Below are 17005 nucleotides of genomic sequence, written 5' to 3' on the forward strand. Positions count from 1 at the left end.
AGCCGAACGCGAGTGTAAACGGTGGACTCGCGTCTCGTGGCGCGGCTCGCGGCTCGTCTCGTGGCTCGTGCGAGAGTTTAAATGAGCTATTAAACTCTTCCTTTCCGAACAGACTATCTTTTGAAGAATACTTGTACTAAAACGAATCATCAATGGCAGATAGACCACTTTTACATGAAATAAACATTTTAGAGAACAACATTGACTAAGCATAAGCACACTGCTTTCATTTACTAAAGTTGCATGTTGCCTAGTCGTAACAGAATACTGCAACGCACTAAGGTCGCGGTGCGGTAGTCTGTTATGGCTTTAATGTTCTCTTTTTTTGTTGAAAATAACGTGAATATACTTGGTCAACCGGATCTTGACAGTAGAAAAAGGCGGCAAATTTGAAAAATGTAGGCGGGAAGCTTGGAGGATACAACTAAACGGAGTAGCCATTAACAGGCTTTCCCCTCTGTCGAAAATAGGCGGCCAACGGTCATACACAATGTATGGACTGACGTTTATCTGACATGGCTATTTTTACGTTACGCATACATTTGACGTTCCCCTCCCCCGCAAAAATCGGCAGACTGTTTTGTACAGAAAATTACAGACATGGCGTCTCCGTTTGATTATATCCTCCAAGGCGGGAAGGGATATCGTCCCATAGAAAATTTGAATTTCGCGCCTTTTTTTACTAACAAGATTTGGTTGACCAGCATATTTACATTTATGAATCTAGCAACACTTGCTTGACGTGTCATATTTTTTTATTCGTCCTTCTGAACAGGGCAAGACCATTGGCCGTACTGCCTGTACTTTTTACATATAGCTGGTCAACCAAATCTTGTCAGTAAAAAAAGGCGCGAAATTCAAATGTTCTATGTGACGATATCCCTTCGCGCCTACATTTTTCAAATTTGCCACCTTTTTCTAATTACAAGATCTGCTTGACCAAGTATAGGTATATTATACTACTATTTACGTATTTACTCATGATCCATCATGTAGACGTGGTCTACAGACCATGATAATGATAATGTTCAGCTGAGATCATTGTGAACTTGTGGTTTTATATCCAAAGAAAAATACATACCATGGAGTCAATTCATAAATAAGTAAATAAAATATAGTCTTATTTTTTTATTCGGTAGACTAAAATGACATTTCATGGTATGAACATCATGTGTCATTTCATACTATGAAATGTCATTTTAGTCTACCGAATAAAAAAATAGACTTTAGTATTAGTAGCTGTAAAATATAGTAACGTTGCTGAAATATTTTTGGCTTGAAAAATAATAAAACAATTATTTTTTAAATTATATTTATTTACTACCCTCATCTTCTGCAGCAACCGCTAGTTTTGCCCGTTTATTACCTAGTAGTGCATTCCCTTGCTTTTCTGCTTCATGTATCGCGGAAAATATTGAACCAGCGTGAACTTTCTTAAGGATTTTCTTGTCGTGGAAAGGATGAATATGTGCAGCAATCCTGTAAGAGAGAAATAAAGATATAATAATGTCCACAAAACAAGCCATACGCAGTTATCACCCTGAATGTGAAACCTATTGTGATTGAAGTGCTTCACACACTTTCCTTATTTACGTAGAATTGAGATGCAGATATTTCTACCGTGTCTAACGTATTGCTGCGTCCCTGTTGTCAGTAACGTCAGCTACTGAACTAAGTTAACTAAGTAAGGTGTGTGAAGCGCTTTATACCTACTGGTTCATCATCATCATGATCGTGACAAGAATAGCTAAGTAAATATACCTACATTTATTTATTTATTTAGTACACACACACGTTATACTATTACTGAATAGATGACTAGAAAATTAATAGAAGTTTTGACAAAAATAATGTTATGTAGATTTTTTTTGATTTGTGGCATTATAGTGCCCTAACCTAACCCAAGTTGGTTTCAAAAAACTTTCGATTCTTGATAAAAATAGGATTAAGTTTTTTTTCCTATTCCATTTTTACCTTTGAACGACAACGTCGTCTTTAGTGACCACGTGCGCCGGACACTTCAAAGACGTGACGTAGTCAACACACCGCCACTGCCTACTGTTGTTACGGTTCGTATGCTTCAGGTAGTAAACGTATCTGTTCAGAATCATCTGCAAGCTGCCCTGGTTTGACACTGTATACTGGATAACGCCGGTGTCTGGAATAATATACATTTTAGGTAAGTGTGGTGCACAATAACACAAAGTCATTTATTGAACCCTTATTGCACAATTCAAGAAGTTACTAATAATGAAAGGACGCCTACCACGAGGAATTTCTTACATTGACCCACCTGGAACTATCTCTATCGCACGCGCGTAATTAATATTGTTGTCCCGCTCGTGATCCTGGCTGTAATGACACTGTGCGAGCGGGACAGCAATATAATATGCGCGTGCAATAGAGATAAGAACAGAGGGGCTACCGTGAAAACAGTTTTTCGCAAATTGCGGGGATCTTTCTCTTTTACTCCAATTTAATGAAGGCGTAATTAGAGTGACAGAGAAAAATACCCACAAGTTGCGTACTTCGATTTTCGCGGTTATAGCCCAGGCGTGTCAATGTACGAAATGCCTCATGATAAGTGTCCTTTCTTTGGAATTCCATACCAACCAAGACAACCAAGTTTATTATTGATTAGCCCTTTGACAGCCGCAGACTTCAACAGACGCGCATGCATAGCGTAATATCAACCTTCGTGCATTCTAATAAGGTTTACGATGGCGCGTTTTTTAGGTACATATAACAGGCGTTGCGTTGAAAGGGATCACTGGTTGGGGGCTATTCATAAATTACGTCATATCAAATTAGGTGGGGGGGGGGGGTCTGGACTTCGGATGATGGTAGCATGACGTAGGAGGAAACGGGGTCAATGGATGATTGAGGGGGAGGAGGGGGGTCAAAAATAGATGACGTAATTTATGAACAGCCCCTTGGTTGGTTCAGCGACTGTGGCGGACGTTTTTCGGGATTAAAAAAAAACACCATCCTACCGTACATCTTGCTCAAAATTCTCGGCATGGTTAACTTACTTTTACTGCTAACTGGGTCGATTTTGTGATGCGTATCTGTCATTGCCACGACATTGCTTTCCATGTCTTCTTGCAACTCCATGAAGGACTCATCTACTGACTTCACATTATCTATTGTGCCCAAAATACATTCTTCGTTTTCATAATTCCTGAAAAGAGTAACAATTTGCTAATTAAGTACATCTTAAAACCATACTTACATAACTTATAGAACATTTAAGGAATATTCATATGAAAATTGTTTCACAATAATGCACAAACAATAATAGACTCATACATATCGTGTTAATATTAGCAAATTAGTAATGAAAAAAACTGATTGAAGACTTTTAGTGTCCTTGAATAACACAAATTTAAGGGACTCACCCACATAGCTAAGCAAAATGGTTACGAATTTGCTGAATTAAAAACCCTCTAGTACCTAACACAGTTTGTTGGCATATAAAGTTCCAAATAAGTTTTTAACTTATAATATAAATTTTCTAACTAATTGGGGACCACTGTTACACAAATAAACATTGCCAGAACAAAATAAGATTTTATTATAGGTGCAACTATATACATTTCTAAAGAAGAATAACTTGCATAACTTGTGGACTTGTGGTCTTCATAAAAATTATATTAAAAATTATGATTGACTCTTGTACTTACATATTTTTAGTATATATCTGGTACTTAGAATCTTTTTCTGGCATATCACTAATCTCAAAGAAACAAACATCTTCTTCATTTTGTGATTGTGCATTAGATTCATAGTGAACGGAGGTCCGATTACTGGGGGCAGACGGGCTCATTTTCTGAAAATATTTGTCACAAAAATTAAGAGTATTTAGCAGACAAATATTAACATATTCACTACCAGACAAAAAACAGCAGCGGGTTGTCCCGCATTTGAGCAAAGTTTACGAGCGCCCACCGGGTGGGTTCCTGGCAGTAAATGTGTTAATATAAAGTAAAGACAAATCACTAAATATACACACCCAAAGTTTTGGGTGTGGGAATGTTTTACTTTACACTAGCCTAAAATAAGTAAAGACGGTAAAATCAGAAACTATTTTCACATTCTAAGCACACACACACACACACATTTTGAGCTAACTACCTGGTATTAATTCATAGTTTAGCAACTATTTTACATTTATTAAATGCTCAAAATAATTCCCGCTTCTGAACCCTCGAGGTATGCTAATATATAGAAAAAAATTGAAAATAGAAAAGTTTATATATTAACCATCTCTTCCAATCCCTTTATATGTAATTCATTGCCAGCTTCTATGAGTTGGTTCAAGTCCTCACTGTTCACCAGCACTTCCCCCGTGTATATGTACTCAAGTATTGAGCATAATGTTGAATAAGATATTCTCTGTAACATAAGGTAAGGAACTTACTAAAAACTTAGGCACCTCAATGGTACGGGGCAGCTAGTGATGCACTAAACTTGGGCTGAAAATGATCATTCTATTATATTATGTAAAGTGGCATTCCATAGAACTTGCTAACTATGTAAACAAACCGCCATACTAAAATTGACACTAAATGTCAATTTACTAGTAACTTTTGTTTACATACTTAGCAAGTTCTATTGATTGACACTTTATTATCACACTGTCTTATCTTCATATATGGCTAAAACTATATAACATATTTTGATATGTTGTGTAAATACACAGATTTGCTTTGCTATAACTTCCAGTAATCCAAATTTTCCACTGATCCATCTGTTGTGTCAACATTAAACGCAAACTCAAAATATACCTTATTCATGTAGGCCTAGCAACAAGCACTTATGAATCGTAACATATATATTATGTTAATCTAATTATCAGAGCAATTTATTGATGTTATTACAATTTATTATATTAGTGATGGAATAGCAAGATTGTCCTGAAACTTTTATTGACCAACAGCACTTTTTTAGGGTTCCATACCCAAAAGGTAAAAACGGGACCCTATTACTAAGACTCCGCTGTCCGTCCGTCTGTCCATCTGTCACCAGGCTTTATCTCACGAACCGTGATAGCTAGACAGTTGAAATTTTCACAGATTTCTGTTGCCGCTATAACAACAAATACTAAAAACAGAATAAAATAAAGATTTAAGTGGGGCTCCCATACAACAAATGTGATTTTTGACCGAAGTTAAGCAACGTCGGGCGGGGTTAGTACTTGGATGGGTGACCGTTTTTTGCTTGTTTTGCTCTATTTTTTGTTGATGGTGCGGAACCCTCCGTGCGCGAGTCCGACTCGCACTTGGCCGGTTTTTTTTAAATAGTGAAAAAATTGTATAGGTATTGAGTAAATTTGGAGACAGTATGAACACCTAAAATTAGTGTGCTGCTGACTGTACAACTAATGTGATCCAACTACTAACTAAAAACAAAAAAAACATACATACATTCAAGAATATGACAGGATGAGGGCACTGTGCTGATCCTATAAGATCCTTGATGTAGGGGCTAGCCAGTGCCATGACAATCTGGTGCACTTTCACCATGTGACCATCTGCAGCTAAAGTCATGTCTACAAATTCGCCATTCTGTAAATCAACAAGTAATTTGTATTACACCTTGGTTACCTTAGGTTGTGGTTGAAAAACAATGTCGTGTTTCTTGTTGTTTTATTTAAATAAAATTAACATTTTGTATAGATATTTTTATGAATTCAAAGTTGTTGAGCAAATTACTTTTGACTTGTAATCTCCTCTACAAATATTCAGTGTACTTTGAATAGAATATTTGGTTAGTGAGTGGGGACCATTGTTTAAATATTCCTAGCAATAAAACCTGCCATCGTTACCTAGTAGACTGTGCGGAAAGAGAAGAGTCGTGGAATGTATGGAAACCACTACATTCTATAACCGACTCTAATAAATTGTGTACTGTACTGTACCTGTTGCAGTGAACTTAAACCATTGCATACATTCTTTTTGTGAGCTTCCCATGATAACGCGAACTGTGTATTCACCATAATTAATGTATATTTTTACTAGTTTATTGATTTCTATTTACATGTAATCCGCTTTGATTCCGCTAACAAACCAAAATAAATCAATTTCGGGAAGACATAAAAACTTGACGTTTGGCTTTGTGTTACCAGTAAAATTCTAGTAGCAAGGGTTAGTTCGAAAACAGATTATATTTATTCTATTGATTCTATTCTTAACCAATGATTTATAACTCAAGATAGGTTATAGGCGTTCCGAAATTGAAGCGCTTAACTTGTGACAAATTGCACAAGTTTCCGTTAGACGCGGCTGGACAAGCGAGAAATGTTCACCTTGCTAACGAGCTCCCGCACACCGAAAGAGAAAGAGACGACCTTATGTTTAACAACGAGTGTGATAAAGATGGATGTAATGAGAAAACTAATCAAAAATAACAGATTTCTTCGTAGGCACAGAAATAAATATGGAAGTATTTTTTGTGCTCCTCAAGTATGAGTATAACCTATTTATGGTTATATAATATTATTGGTCTTAACAAAGAATATTATATTAAAAAACCCCATAGCCATGACACAGACGGGCTAATAATGCATTACTTTTAGAAATACTACCATAATCTATGGTCAACCAAATCTTGTCAGTAAAAAAAGGCGCGAAATTCAAATTTTCTATGGGACGATATCCCTTCGCGCCTACATTTTTCAAATTTGCCGCCTTTTTCTACTGTCAAGATCTGGTTGACCAAGTATAACTGTCACATTTTTGACGTAAAATGCTGAAACATGGCAACAATTTCACGGATTTAGAGTTAATAAACTGGATCGAGTACATTGACCAAAAAGTGTGTCCACATGAGAAGTCAAACTAGAGCCCTGCATCTCGTTCTAATTAGGGTGACCATAAGACATCTGTATGTGGGATATTAGCATAACATGAAATATATCAGTAGGGTGTGACATTTTCTAAATAAAGTGAAATTTTAAGTAGTCGGGTTTTTTCTTTCATTTGTAGTCGGCCTCTTTAGCACTCACTCATGGTATGTTCATATAGGTAGGCTTCCCTTTTGTCCACTTCAGCTTTTTTTAAGTGTAAGCGTCATTGAAGATCTGTTTAGCAAATATGACGTTTTTTTTAAAGTTGGTGCCTTTTTTCTATTGATGGAAATGTGTCCTACCTATAAAGAATCGATTGCATATATATAAACAGTTTGACACACCTTTTCCGTAACAAAATATTATGTATAAATGAGAGTCTGTAATGTTTAAGGAGTTAAGCACTTTGGTTTTTAATTTTGGCAATTGAAGGGATGTTTACAAAAACAACATAACTGACTACACTGGTTGACACCTGAAACGATTAACATGTTCTTAAAAAAAATGACAGCCGCTCTAATCAGTTATGTTGTTTTTGTAAACATCCCTTCAATTAGGTATTCTATAACAAATCTTAAATTAAACATGCCGAAATAAAGACATACCTATTAAGTTAAACTTACTTTTACATTACCTACGTTAATAATAAGAATTCTGTGAGACCGATTCACAACGTGCCGACATCATAGTCACCCTAATGAGTTTGACAATGTTGTCTTGTATTTTTATAGTAAAATGTAATAATTGTGGCTTTCTTGTGAAACAATATTCCACAATTAGCAATTATTTCACTCCAACAATCTTTAACATAACATTTCTTCACAATTTTTAAGAAATTTCGCATTCACGTGTTTTGAAGAAATGTCATCAAGTTGGGGATACCAATTAATATTTAAAGTTACTACAAATCCTACCATACTAAAATTTAGGTTTTTTTTTGCTGTGTATGCGCTTGGTTTAATCAGTTAATAATATTGGCATCATAATTATTTACAAATTACTTAAAATATATCAGAACTGTAATCTGAATATAACACTAAAATTGTATAAGAAGGTAATTAAATTCAGTAGTTTAATGATATAATTTCTACCACAATGGTATCTTTTTAACATTGGCAACATGTGCGAGTGAGACACAGGGCTCGGGTTTTTCTATCTCAAGTGGACCGTTTTCTCTAGTCTGGTACGAACAACTTTCTGTCTCAGTGATAAGGTTCAAATTAGTATGGCAAAAAAAGTGACAACTCGCTCCAGTTTAAAAAATATAACTTCATGAACAATTTAGTATGGAATTTTTAAAATTCCATTTTACATAATTTCTACTATTTTATGTCGTACTATACTTTGGCGTGCAGAAAATAACTAAAACGTTACTAAACGTTATATTTTCTTTGAACATAACATTTTAACAATTACGATTTTTTAATACCTTACCTGGCCACATTGACCAACGCCACAGTGTTGCCAGTATTATGTTGTAAAACTTTTAACAATTTTCGATTTTCGCGGTAAACCGCAGCCCCCTCCACACCCGTGCGAGAATCGCGGCGCGAAGCCACGACCGCGAGTGTGGAGGGCCCTTTTAAATACAGCCCCAGAATGTGTAGTGTGGCAACAAATTAAAACACTTTTATTATCATTTATATTATTTATATAATAAATTTTATTATTTTATAGATACACCTTTTTGGGTCAAAGTGTTATCCTCATAATTTTCCAAAACATCTGCCAAATGATCATTGTCTCTTGGTTTTTTGAATTGCCTTTTCTTTTGTGATGCCTTTTTACGTTTTGGAGCGAGCGGTTTCCTTGGCCCATGATCTTGCATTGACTTTATTCCTTGTTTCTCCAGGTATTCTTCGATTTTGGCATCATCCATGGCATCAACAGCAGTAGCACGCCAAAGTTTTACAAATTCTTCATCAACCTGAAAATTTTGGATTTATCAGTTACAACCCTTGCACAGAAAATTAGGAAATGCAGAAAGATATAATTTCGGTGATGAAATCAAGCATCCAGTACATAAGATATTTGAATATAAGATAGAGATTTATGAAATTTTATCTTACATCTAATGTTGCAGTCTTATCATTATAAAATAGAATCTTCTTCTTGTCAGTAGGTCTGGTAATGTACAGGATTTCCTGAGCCAAGTTTTTGAGTGCTCTATCACAATGTGGCAGAGATTCTTGAACATCTTCCAGCAAAATTCCCCCCAAACCTTTTAGATCTTGTTGTTTTAGTAATCTGAAAAATAAGTTAATTAATATTAAGCACTTGGTTACAACTTTACCTTTTTTTTACTTTAACTTAATCTAAAGCATGCTAAACATACCTGAGTAGGGATTTCTTATCCTTTATTTTGTATACTGGTTTGAAATTGTATTTACCATCTGGAGTGCATTCAATTTTTGGATTATTTTGAAGTGCCTCTGTTTGTAACCACTAAAAATAATTACAGATAATTATTTAATTTGTTACCTAATACATGAAATATTTTATTTTTTACACCAAGAGTTTACTAGAAATATTTTTTTTTAAACTTACTTGTTTAACTTTATTACCAACATCCAACTGGTTAGTCTCATCAAGTACTTCATCTAATGTCAGGGGATGGTCGTCACCCTCCTGGTGTCTGGCTCTCATGTGACGCACAATGCGGGCAAGCACACCAAATCGGTATGATGAGCTGCCAGACATGGTTTTATAACTGAAAATTAATGGAACACAAGTTAACTAACAATTTAATATTATTGGAAAGCCTGCAAGAATGGCTTTGTATAATGTAATTAAATAAAGCCTTGTTCAAAAGTTTTAAATACATACTTGGAGGCATCAAGTTTCGGCGCAGAGCTGACCGAGCTTGATGATGGTTTTGATTTCTTCTTGCTATCATCTTTGGAGTGTGATGAATCATCTCTTCTCTTCTTCTCAACGCTAAAATAGTTATAAACTTTAAAGTTTGATGATTTATATTCCAATTCTACTAAGAAACTAAATAAAAAACACAAAACAAATCTTCATTACATGATTAAATATTAACCAAAATAAATTTATCTACTTAATTTCCTATTTCAGAGCAATGTATCATATAATCTTAACTATATATCACTACTAATAAATAAGTAAGGTATCATTAGCACCAAATAAACAAACTCATACTAATAATTTCGTTACTGTTCCTGCCGAAAATTGGCCCTGAGATCTCATCAATATAAGCGAAGCGGGCCCGCGCGTGCGAGGGAGAGAAAGTAAGCGACTAGCCGGCTGGCGGGCTGCCCAGTTAGTCAGTTCCCAAGTATGTCGCGTCCGCGTACCTGGGTGTCGCAAGTGCCTTTTTCTTGAAAGCCTCCCGTTCTCGAAGCAGAGCTGGGTCCATATTTTTGAAGATTTACTACGAAACTCTATAACAAGTAAGCATCTAATTCACTAATAATTATTTTAGTTACACAATATTAAATCTTTGTTCATGTAACTCTTAAATTGTATTGACCTTTTGACAAGTTTACAATACAATTTTGGTTAGGTAGTAATGACGTTAGTTTGACATTATGTGCTGTGTTGCAAGTTTATATATAAATTAAACAACCTTGTTTTTCCATTTGTTTTCAATCAATAACCTGTAAGTTGGGTTTTATATAGTTGGTCAAACCAATTTGTCAGTAAATAAGAACAAAAAAAACTATACTCATCCTTTTCTTTTGGGTGCTACTACTAGTGTAAGACAAATATAGTAGGATTCTCTGTCTATGTTTGAAATGAGACAGTCCTTCGACCATAAATGGTAGGATCCTACTAGATCATGAATCTAGTATTTTTAGGATCCTACCATCTAAATACTTTTAGGTCATCTAGGTACTAGATTCATGCCTTTGACAAACTATAGATCAAAGTAATGTCAGTTTAGGTATCGCGTACATACTTACATTAAGCGTAAGTACTTACATTGCGTGTGGAGTAAAAATATTGTCCAATGAAAATAGCAAAAATATTTACAAATTTATAGTTTCGCAAAGGGTCCCTGGTAGTATAGCCATAGAAGGCATAGAAAATCGTGCTGTCTTTTTCTTACGTTAGTAAAGGCAACGTCTTTACAATCTTTACATTCAAACTGGATGTTCCGTCTTGGACCCCCATTCGATTTTCCCAAATGTTACCACCAAGTGAGAAACAATTATTTGCACAAGGACTTAAGCCCCCATTGGGAAAAGATCAGGAACTCATAACTCAAAACATTCTGTACAACCAGGCGTGTCTCACTCCGCGATTTCGTCGCTTTGGTAGCTAAAAGTACATCCGTTCGGCCCCAATTTTGGGGAAAGCCATAAGCCGCGCGTGGCGCTGTCCCCACCTAGCGGCCATATCTGTGCTGATCGTAACAGCGCGTTTTGTTAGAGAATGAGTCTTCTGTACTTAGTACTATTATTTATTCTGTGGTAAAACTCAAAACATTCTGTAGGTACCTAACAGGGATGTTGCGGATGCAGATTTTTTGACATCCGCGGATGCGGATGCGGATGCGGATATTTAAAGGCTCACATCCGCGGATGCGGATGCGGATGCGGATGTCAAGATTAGGTACTTAGAAAACGTGAAATATTACATTTTTAGTATCTTTTTATTTAAAAAAAAAACGAAACGTTTAGTATTTGTGCAAGAATATAGGTGCGTTATACTCGTACCTATGTAATAAACATTAACTTGGCAGACTTTTCTGGATCTAGACGATTTCGTTATAGGCAATGACGAAATTACCTAGCACTTACGCCGCCGCTAAGACGTTCCTGTACTGACTTGTTCGACATCCGCATCCGCATAAGCTCCGCATCGATTTTATGCGGATGCGGATGCAGATGCGGATGTTGAAAATAATGCGGAAGTTCCGCGGTTGCGGATGCGGATGCGGATGTTCGCAACATCCCTGACTACCTAATAGCGTTATTGTTTTGCTGCAAATTAACTTCTCTTCTCTATTCTTGTTTTTCTCTATTCTTATTTCTGTAAATTTGCTTTCCCTTTCGTCCTTGGTGGTGACGTGGCCCTTTCGGCCTTTCCTGCTGCTGCTGCTGCGTCTGCGTCACCATTCCTCTCACAAAAAAGCGGCCAAGTGCGAGTCGGACTCGCCCATGAAGGGTTCCGTATTTAGGCGATTTATGACGTATAAAAAAAAACTACTTACTAGATCTCGTTCAAACCAATTTTCGGTGGAAGTTTACATGGTAATGTACATCATATATTTTTTTTAGTTTTATCATTCTCTTATTTTAGAAGTTACAGGGGGGGGACACACATTTTACCACTTTGGAAGTGTCTCTCGCGCAAACTATTCAGTTTAGAAAAAAATGATATTAGAAACCTCAATATCATTTTTGAAGACCTATCCATAGATACCCCACACGTATGGGTTTGATGAAAAAAAAATTTTTGAGTTTCAGTTCGAAGTATGGGGAACCCCAAAAATTTATTGTTTTTTTTCTATTTTTGTGTGAAAATCTTAATGCGGTTCACATAATACATCTACTTACCAAGTTTCAACAGTATAGTTCTTATAGTTTCGGAGAAAAGTGGCTGTGACATACGGACGGACAGACAGACGGACAGACGGACAGACAGACAGACAGACATGACGAATCTATAAGGGTTCCGTTTTTTGCCATTTGGCTACGGAACCCTAAAAAAGCAGTCGCTGGTCACAATATCGACCAAATTGTGTACTAATTAAAAAAAAAAAACCACCAAGTTGTTGCCACTGGTAACAGCTGGAATTTACTTTAAATTTTTTACCAGAGTAGGACCGAGAAAATAAGTTCCGTACTCCGTACCCTTACCACCACGCATGAATAAATAGTGTTGAATTTTCGTTTTAGTTGTACAGGTGCTAGCAGTGCAGCGGTTGCTGTTGTACTAGAATACTCAGCAACTTTTTCTCATACCGCTTCGGTAATTTCGGGTACCTATAAAGCTCAACTTTCTAGCATTGTATGAGTACGATTCCATGAAAAAAGTTGCAATTACACGGGCTGGCGATTGCCGGCATGTCGGCAGTTGAGCGAAACAAGCTTCGCCTACGTGAGTTATGATTGTTATGAACAACTCCGATATTTTTAAAATTGTTTAGGCTTTCATTTCATTCGTAGATAAGGATTACATTACCTATTCTTATAGGGGGTTTAATTGTTAATTTTGCATTCCGTAAATCCACCTAATTATATATAGTCCAGTAGGTAAGTAGGTACCTATACTTGGTCAACCAGATCTTGACAGTAGAAAAAGGCGGCAAATTTGAAAAATGTAGGCGCGGAGGGATATCGTCCCATAGAAAATTTGAATTTCGCGCCTTTTTTTACTGACAAGATTTGGTTGACCAGCTATACTACTAAAACGATGGTCCACAAATTGTGGCCAAAATGGTTTTGCCTAAGTTTTTTTTAACTATTTTTTTAAATATTTTGTCATAGAACTACATTCAAATAATAATTATACCAAAACGAAGATATACTATAACACTTATGGGAAAGTGAATATTTGTTATTCCTCATACGTCTCGTCCTTTAACCTTGCGCCACCTCTGTTTAAATGGTACCTATGTATAATATAATTATTATGTAAATCACTTCTTCGAGCGCTTATCCGCAACAATTTTGAGACTTGTTGTGATGGTTTGAATATCAACTTTAAATTAAAAATGTATTATTAATAGGGTAAATTGTCAATTGCTGGCCACTCTTTAATAACTAGACTATAAGCCACCTTATACTAAAATGAATTCTGTTTATACGAGTAGGTGAACAGGATTCATTTTTAGTTATACGTTGGCCAGTTATTGAAGAGTGGCTAACTGACGATTTACCTATTTACTATGTACTAATTTACAAAAAGCAACGCTTGGTAGAGTATCGCACGATGTCAAATTAGCTCTGCGGTCGTTAGAGTTGATTGCATTCGCTTAGCGTTTAAGGCCGCGTATATAAAACTCATGGTGAGGCTACCCTGTACTGGTAACAACTTGGTGGTAAAAACGGAGAAAACCCCTGGGTTTCATAGTCATAATATAGTCAGATTTTGAGTTAGTTATTGGTGCGATAGGTAGAGAGGGAATGCGATCGAGTTCACGCAGTCGCTAACGTAAATGTCAAATGCCAATTCGTGGTAGCCGCGTGCTAGTCTTTCATTCATTGAAAGTCAAGTTAATTTAAAACACAATATATAATTTCATACAAAAAAAATTTAACGATGTAATTACACGCCGCCGTTTATAGACGAGTTTTAATAATATGATTCTAAAGCTTGGGCAGTAGTGACCAATTTTGTTTGCGTAAAACAGATGTCAGCGCAGCGGCGTTAGTCCGGTTAGTCGTATTCCAACCGCATACCGAGCGCATGTGAGTTTATGTGCTAAGTTGAAACAGAGTGGTTCTCATCTCATGGCCCTGTAAAGGCTCCAGTACACAATGGGCCAGCGTGGGCCATTCTGGGGGACGCATTTATGCGTTAGAGGGAGCAAGTGATGTGATATTGCTATCTCATTCTACCGCATGGCTGCGTCCCTTATTGGACTGGCCGGCGATGGCCCATTGTGTACAGGGGCCTTAACATTGGTTCATCTACGAAAAACGGTCGATTCGCCTGCTTAATAGGAATGTACAGCACACCCAAACAGCTGTAGAGGCGGGAAAATCGCATTTAGTTCGATCCGTGCTGCTGAGCGGACGCGCACCTTTGTTTTAGTATTTGGTTTTTCAAATACAGTTTTGCGTGCATTACATTGCCTTGTTTTGCGTGTTAGAGTTTATGTGCAGTTTTGGATTACCAAGGTATTTAAAAGAAACAAACGCTATCTCAATTTTAAGAGCTTATATTAAAATATTCACAGGAGATTTTATAACATAATATAGAGCATCATTATTGCTTCTGTTAGTGACATTTATGTGCTGTGTTTACAAAATGTCTTTATTGATTGAAGAAGTATAAAAAACCGAAATATTACCATATTATTTACTTATATATGTACAATATATTTCTTCTGACTATAGTGACATTACTAGGTAACTAGAGTCTCTGTGGAAACTGGAAAGAGAAGAGTCGTGGATTGTATTGGGCCCCATATACATTCCACGACTCTTCACTTTCCGCACAGACTCTAGTAAAGTACTAATTATAATAGGGTTACCAGATGACAGGAATTTTCCTGACATGTCAGGAATTTTGGCCTTTTGTCAGGAATGGGGACGGAACACGAAAATGTCAGGAATTTTTGAATTTATAGACTTCTTTATAAAGTACCTTTTTATTTACTTCAATCAATACAAATAATAAATTTAATAAAACGCGGCTATCGGCTCAATCGGATGCCCATCGCTAACAGCTAGACACCCCCCCCCCCCCCCCTCCCCATCGTCGTCGTCGTCAAAAATATGAATGTCAGGAAAAATATTCGAAAATCAGGAATTTTGTCAGGAAATTCTAAATTTGTATCTGGTAACCCTAACCGTAAACGAATAGTACATTACGATACACGTGTGAAAAGTAGGAAATTCGCAACGAGTGGCGATAAATTAAAACACAACCGGCGCGACGCGACGGGAGTGTTTTAAATCCATACAAGTTGCAAATTACCTATTCGCACGTGTATGTACAACGTTTAACAGTACTTACCTACATATATGACCCTTTTAATTTTCGACATACGCAGTTACGCACGTATAGTGCTATGTACTGTAAAAAAATACTTACGTCTACCAACCGCCTCAGTTAAATGGTAGAGTAGACCTATAAAAACATTAACAACTACAAAGGCTGTGATGGCCGCGTTTGCTATAAAATAGGTAGGTACTTATACATAATATATGTATATAGATATGTAGTAGGATGTATAGATAGAACGTCCGTTACTGATAGCTTCTTCTATGTTTGTATGTTAACGTCCTAATTAATGCACGGTAGGTACTTACTTTTGATATAGAATTTTGCCATCCTATTAGTAGAATGGGAAGTATTTTGCTATCCTAAGTAGGTAGTAGAATGGGAGAGAGACTAACGAAAACAATCCGTTTAGTTCAGAGAGTTTAGAGTTATGTCGAGTTGCACGGAATACAATGATCAAGTGGTACACTAACAGACAGACGGATTGTGGGTAATAAGATTAGAAGGTAATAGGGATTCGTTTGGTCACTTCGGGTACAGAACAGTAAAAAAATATTTCATAATTATATAAATTATCTAGATAATTTTAATAAATAATTTATTATAATTGGCAGACAGCGGAAAATTGAAAAGCATGAAATGTAGCTGTTTTGTTTTGTGGCAATTACAAAATGACATCGTGACTAAATCAATTCATCGCCGTATTGTATCAGCAGCGAACTAAATTTCAGATGTACCTAAACTGTGCGGTGTCATCTTAAAATTCGTGCCAGAATAATAAACCACCACCTCTGCACCAATTGTAGGTATCTCTGTTTGGCCCTATGGTTGACTAGTAGAGAAGCCATTTGGCATTTAGTCCGCCGTTTTGTACAGTCAGCTGAAGAGTAAAGCGTGAAGAGTACTGCATAGAAGTTTATATGCAGGGGTGGTACCTTTTCTCTGCAGCTGACATGAGAAGGAACTTTAACTTTTAAACTCTAACCATACTAAAGCGTGGGTAAATGGGTTAAAGCAACTGCCGTAGTGGATTTGTGCGAGTAGCGACCTGGATACCCCATTAGCATGGTACTATTGATTTTCTACGAATGTGGCGTGCCCACCTTAGGTTTACTGAGCCTAAAATGTTGCTTACTGTAGTATATGTAGGTAGCCAATTTACCTACTTGCCAAATTATCGTAAAACCAGCAATTAAATTGGCAATAATCTTTGAAACTAGTAGTACTTAATACGCATAAAAGTAGGTACCTACCACATATATTCAAGTGAATGAATGCACTTTACCAGTAATTAAGGAAATCCAACAGCTAATTTAGAAGAGCCAAGAATAATATGCCATACTTACTCGTATGTTTTTTTCTGCTACTGTAAATAAATATAATTTTACGTTGAGAATCACACGAACTTGCCGCCAAAAACTCGCTTCGATTCTATAGAGTTTACGCTCTCATCAAACTTGCCATGAACATGTAAGTAAAAATATATGTAGGTCTGGTAGAGTCCGTCTTTACAAA

The 17005-nt window shown here is 36.4% G+C and overlaps 3 protein-coding genes across 4 annotated transcripts in view; 1 reads left to right on the forward strand and 2 right to left on the reverse strand.

Annotated features, from left to right (window-relative positions):
* Window positions 1-1298: 1298 nt before the first annotated feature.
* Window positions 1299-6051, reverse strand: LOC134653770 (transcription activator GAGA-like). Of its 2 annotated transcripts, none has more exons than XM_063509150.1 (7): window positions 5921-6051; window positions 5427-5567; window positions 4264-4395; window positions 3708-3829; window positions 3033-3181; window positions 1975-2158; window positions 1299-1479 (listed from the first exon to the last, which is right to left on the reverse strand). In XM_063509150.1, exons 1-7 carry the CDS (start codon window positions 5996-5998, stop codon window positions 1314-1316), a joined length of 972 nt encoding a protein of 323 aa, XP_063365220.1. In that variant the 5' UTR covers window positions 5999-6051; the 3' UTR covers window positions 1299-1313. The 2 variants fall into 2 exon arrangements, with proteins under 2 accessions (XP_063365220.1, XP_063365214.1); XM_063509144.1 differs by having other exon boundaries at window positions 3684-3829.
* Window positions 6052-8513: 2462 nt separating this feature from the next.
* On the reverse strand, window positions 8514-10299 carry LOC134650209 (transcription initiation factor IIE subunit beta). Its single transcript, XM_063505152.1, has 6 exons — window positions 10165-10299; window positions 9674-9784; window positions 9395-9557; window positions 9183-9292; window positions 8917-9094; window positions 8514-8774 (listed from the first exon to the last, which is right to left on the reverse strand). The coding sequence occupies exons 1-6, from the start codon at window positions 10224-10226 to the stop codon at window positions 8514-8516; spliced, it is 885 nt and encodes a 294-aa protein (XP_063361222.1). The 5' UTR covers window positions 10227-10299.
* The window catches only part of LOC134650200 (chitooligosaccharidolytic beta-N-acetylglucosaminidase-like), a 49684-nt gene continuing 42829 nt past the window's right edge, over window positions 10151-17005 (forward strand). The window contains exon 1 of the mRNA XM_063505141.1: window positions 10151-10260. The gene's annotated coding sequence lies outside the window, so the exon portion shown is untranslated. The remainder of the gene's footprint in view (window positions 10261-17005) is intronic.

Source organism: Cydia amplana, chromosome 1 (genome assembly GCF_948474715.1).
Source record: "Cydia amplana chromosome 1, ilCydAmpl1.1, whole genome shotgun sequence".
Lineage (NCBI taxonomy): Eukaryota > Metazoa > Arthropoda > Insecta > Lepidoptera > Tortricidae > Cydia > Cydia amplana.